Source organism: Priapulus caudatus, unplaced genomic scaffold (genome assembly GCF_000485595.1).
Source record: "Priapulus caudatus unplaced genomic scaffold, Priapulus_caudatus-5.0.1 Scaffold41, whole genome shotgun sequence".
Lineage (NCBI taxonomy): Eukaryota > Metazoa > Priapulida > Priapulimorpha > Priapulimorphida > Priapulidae > Priapulus > Priapulus caudatus.
In genome coordinates, this window is record NW_014577102.1 from 271,017 (window position 1) to 276,168 (window position 5,152).

A 5,152-nucleotide genomic window follows, 5' to 3' on the forward strand; every position below is an offset into this window, starting at 1 on the left:
ATGCTCGTCTCTCTCGCCTCGCTCTCTCTCTTGACTCTCCTCTCGTCTTCGCTCTCTCTCTCTCTGCACTAATCTCTCTCTTCTCTCTCTTTCTCTCTCGCGCGCGCTCTCTCTTTCCCTGTCATGAAAATGAGGATGTAGCTAATTGAATAATTGCCGACTAGTGAGAGTAAAATTGAATAATTTCATTTCAATATAAAAAAATGATCGGAACGGATCGGAACGCATCCTTTATAACCAATGCAATTTTATTCGTTCAAACTTGTCATTCCATTTATCTGCAGTCATGGGATATAATACTATTATATATACATGTGTGTGTGTGTGTGTGTGTGTGTGTGTGTGTGTGTGTGTGTGTGTGTGTGTGTGTGTGTGGTGTGTGTGTGTGTGTGTGTTGTGTGATAGAAATATACTTTCATAAACTTAGTAGCATCCGCCGTCTATCTTGTCCAAGTCTAAATTAGATTGCATCGACTAATCAATGAAGTAAGGGGTTAATTACAAATAATAAATAATAATCACAAACGAACAGCATAGCAATGAATGACGTCAGAGCGGGCGACCACGCTGCCTGTCCTGGTTGCCGTCAACTTTCTCCCCCGACGTCTCGTGTATATGTGTGGCCGCCATATTTATCCACACCTCCGCCAGCTTCTCAAGCGTTTATTTAGAGCGGCCGGGCCCCAGACATCGTACGGTGTAGTATTAATTCCTGTTTGCGAGGCGGGAGGAGCAAGAGTAAGCGGAAAGCCTTACACGGAGCCGACGGCTATATAAATAGAGCGGTAAGCGATAGATAGATAGATAGATAGATAGATAGATAGATAGATAGATAGATAGATAGATAGATAGATAGATAGATAGATAGATAAATAGATAGATCGATATGCAGATAAAATAAAAGTTAAAAAATTAGATCGACTGATTGCTTGAGAAAGCAAGCAAGAGAGCGGAAAAGAGAACAATATATTGTCCCATGAAAAAACCTACCACGGGATTAAGAGACATCTAGTCAGCCATACAGTTACCTGTTTTCTCTCGGTACTATTAGGTCCCTACTTATTATAAACATATGTTGGTGTACCGACGAGAAAATATAAACAAATGACAAACATATGACAACGCCATTTTTACAGATTGAAATATTATTTTATAGTAGTTTTTTTCGATATCATTGAAAAGGATTTAAAACTAGATAATATTCTAGGTACTAAAGATGAATACAGGCTTTAATTATTGCCCAAATTATAATGTTAATATAATAATTATATAAACGTTACATTATAATTAATAATAAACATAATTATGCATTAATTATTGTTAGCAAATGTCATAATTCCAGCAATTATCACCCGTTAGTTTACTCATGCATCCGTTTCATTAGATTTAATTAATATAATACTACATACGTACATACATACACAATAATACTAAGAAGTAAAACATATTCACGCGTTTACTTACCTTATTTATACATCCTTATGTCACGCATGTAGACGTAGGTTTATAAACTACACTCTGAACAAACTGCCTGCCATTTTGTGGTGCAACAGAATCAGAATCGCGCGTGTGTTTGTGAGGTAGCACCCATGTTAGAAAGGTTAACACCAAGCTAAGGAGGGGGGGGAGGGGGGTTAAGTTAGAATTTCAACACTAACTAGGAGAACAGAAGGAAGAGGAAAATTACGGAAGATGAAAATCACTCATACAGCGCATGTTAGAAAACCGACATACACTCACTGGTGCTCACTTAAACATGAAATACCTAAAACCCCAAGAGTCGTGTATTGAAAAACAGCGTGGTCTTTCGATCAATCGCTTAAATCACTCACGCAGCGCATGTTAGAGTATACGGTCATACACTTCAATGGTATCCACTTAAACAAAAAATAACTAAAGCCACAAGAGTCGTAATAAATAGAAGACAGCATAGCTAATAAGTGTTGCTTCCGTGAACGTTGATAAGGCCATTGCTCATGCGCATTTCTTTTTAACTCCTAGGTCACAATTAAGCAAACTGAGTGTCAGTACGTGAGGATTCAACGACCTTATGCCACAATGCTCTTAGTAAGCTTTTCCACCAGTCAGAAGCTCGTACCAGAAACATTCAGAATCTAGTATTAAACCACTAACTCTTTTTTTCCGGCTCTCTTAATTATATAATTGCTTCGCGGCATTCTGGAATCATCGCGTAAAAAAAAACTCTCTCTTTCGTGTTTTCTCCCCGCCTCGTTTCTGCTTCTCCTTCTCCATCTCCAACGTTACGTGACGTGGAGTCAACACAGTCAGGGGGAATCCTACGTCAATGTGGGCACAGCCCCCGCGAATCCGCCACCGCGCAGCGAAATGTGTGGGCACACGCGCGCGTGTGTGTGTGTGTGTGTGTGTGTGTAACTTATACTATTAAAAGCCAGCCTATTTTAAGACGGGGTCCGATGCCGCCGCTCGTACACGGAGCATGGAACGAGCGACTGCTAATTGATAATACTCCGCCACCGATGCCAGAAATCTCTCCTTTGCGGTTCTCGAGCAATGAAGTCCAGCGAAACGAAGCGAACATGGCCCGGCTCGTGTATTTCACTTTGTGCTCCGAGCAACGAACAGTCCAGCGCAACGAAGCGAACATGGCCCCCGCTTTGTGTAATTTCGCATTAGCCTCGCGCAAACGAAGTCCAGCGAAACGAAGCCGGAAGCATACCGCCCCCAGTCTCAAAATTCTTGCTCCCTCTATATACCTATATACCAGCCCCCCTTGAAATATCTATTTCATATCTAAACCCTCCCCGCTCCCCTTGATATCACTTAATTGATATCGATGCACTCCGACCCTTGATATCTAATTTTCATATCTACCACCCCCCCCGCCCCTTTGATATCTAATTGATCATCAATCCACCACCCCCTCTTATATCTCTTTTATAATACGATATAAAATGACATTAAAGTTGGGAACGCTTCACTAATGGAGCGTTAGCCGTCTCGGACGAAAACGGCGAAAAATCGGTCGGTCGCTTACATCACCGCGTAAGATTATGTGAGAGAGAGAGAGGGAGAGAGAGTGGGAGAAAGAGAGAGAAGAGAGAGAGAGAGGAGGAAAGAGAGAGAGGAGAGAGGGGAGAGAAGAGAGAGAACGAGAAGAGAGAAGAGAGAGAGAGAAAGAGAGAGAGAGAGAGAGATATAGAAAAAGAGAGAAAGAGGAAGAGAGAGAGAGAGAAGAGAGAGGAGAGAGAGAGCGAGAAAAAAGAGAGAGAGAGAGAAGAGAGCGACGAGAAAAAGAGAGGAGCGAGAAAGAGGAAAGAGAAGAAGAGATAAGAGCAGATAAAGAGAGAAGAAAGAGAGAGAAAGAAGAGAGAGAGAGAGAGAGAGACGGACAGAAAGAGATAGCAGAGAAGAGTAGAGAAGAGAGAGAGAGAGAGAGCAGACGGAGCACGAAGGAACCAGAAGAGAGAGAGAGAGAGAGAGAGAGAGAGAAGAGAGAAAGAAAAGAGAGAGAAAGGGGAGAAAGAGAGAGAGAGGAGAGAAGAGAGGAGAGAGAGAAGAGCAGAGAGAAAAGAGTGGAAGAAAGAGAGAGAGAGAGAGAGAGAGAGAGAAGAGAAGAGAGAGAGAAAGAGAGAGGAGAGAGCAAGAGAGAAATAGAAAGCGAAGAGAGATAGAAGAGCGAAGAGAGTAAGAGAAGAGATATGAGAGAGAGAGAAGGAAAGAGAGAGAAGCGAGAAAAAGAGAGAAGAGAGAGAGAAAGAGAGAGAGAGGGAGAGAGAGGGAGAGAACGAGAGAGAAAGAGAGCAGAGATAGAGAGAAAGAGGCAGAGAGAGCAGAGCGAGAAAAGAGAGAAAGAGAGAGAGAGAGAGAGAGAGAGAGAGGAGAGAGAGGAGTGAGAGAGAAAGAGTGAAATGAGAGAGAGAGAGAGAGAGAGAGAGACGAGAGAGAGAAGAAGAGAGAAAGAGAGAGATAGAGTAAAGAAAGAGAGAAGAGAGAGAGAGAGAGAGAAAGAGAGAGATAGAGAGAAAAAAGAGAGAAGAGAGCGAGAAAGAGAGAAAGAGAGCGAAAGAAAGAGAGAAGAGAAGAGAGAGAAAAGAGAAAGGAGAGAGAGAGCAAGAGAGACAGAGAGAAAGAAGAAAGAGAGAAAGGAGAGAGAGAGAGAGAAGAGAGAAGAGAGGGCGGACAGAAAAGAGAGAGAGAGAGAGAGAGAGAGAGAAAGAGCAAGAAAGAAAGAGAGAGAAAGAGAGAGAAAGAGAGAGAGAGAGAAGAGAGAAACAGAGAGGAGAGAGAGAGAAAAAGAGAGAGAGAGAGAGAGAGAAGAAAGAAGAAAGAGAGCAAGAAGAAATAGAAAGCTAGAGAAGATAGAGAGCGAGGAGAGTAAGAGAGAGATAGAGACGAGAGAGAGAGAGAGAAGAAGAGAGAGAGCAGCAAGAAAAAGGAGAAGAGAGGAGAGAGAAAAGAGAGAGAGGAGAGAGAGAGAGTGAGAGAGAGAGAGAGAAGAGAGAGAGAGAGAGAAAGAGAAGAGGAAAGAGAGAGATAGAGAGAAAGAGGAGAGGCCAAAGAGAGGCGAGAAAGAAAGGAGAAAGACGAGAGAGAGAGAACGAGAGAAAGAGAAAGAGAGAGAGATAAAGAGAAAAGAGAAAAAAGAGAGAGAGAGAGAGCGAGACGACGACAGAGAGAGAGAGAAGAGAGAGAAGAGAGAGAGAGAGAGAGAGAAAGAGAGAGAAAGAGAGAGAAAGAGAGAGAAAAGAGAGAGAAAGAGAGAGAAAGAGAAAGAGAGAGAGAGAGAGAGAGAGAAAGAGAAAGAGAAAAGAGAGAGAGAGAAGAGAGAGAAAGAAGGAGAAGAAGAAGAGAGAGAGCGAGAAAAGAGAGAAGAGAGAACGAGAGCAAAGAGAGAGAGAGAGATAGAGAGCGAGAGAGAAAGAGGAGAGCTTAGAGAGAAAGAGAAGAGAAGAGAGAAGCGAGAAGAGCGAGAGAAGAAAGAAAAAGAGAGAGAGAGAGAAAAGAGAGAAGAGAGAGAGAGAAATACAAATAGAGAAGAGGAAGGGAGAGAAGGAGAGAGATAAAGAGAGGAGAGAGAGAGAGAGAGAGAGAGAGAGGAGAGAGAGAAGAAGAGAGAAAGAAAAAGCGAGAGGAGAGAATATAGGAGGGAACGCGAAGCTGAACGTTCTAG

The 5,152-nt window shown here is 42.6% G+C and overlaps 1 protein-coding gene across 1 annotated transcript; it reads left to right on the forward strand.

The window, feature by feature from the left end:
* Positions 1–3,236: 3,236 nt before the first annotated feature.
* On the forward strand, positions 3,237–4,847 carry LOC106820222 (RNA-binding protein 25-like; the record flags this gene model as incomplete). Its single annotated transcript, XM_014824762.1, has 3 exons — positions 3,237–3,302; positions 4,380–4,430; positions 4,575–4,847. Coding segments are annotated over 3 exons (390 nt in total), but the record flags the coding sequence as incomplete, so codon positions are not given.
* Positions 4,848–5,152: the final 305 nt, after the last annotated feature.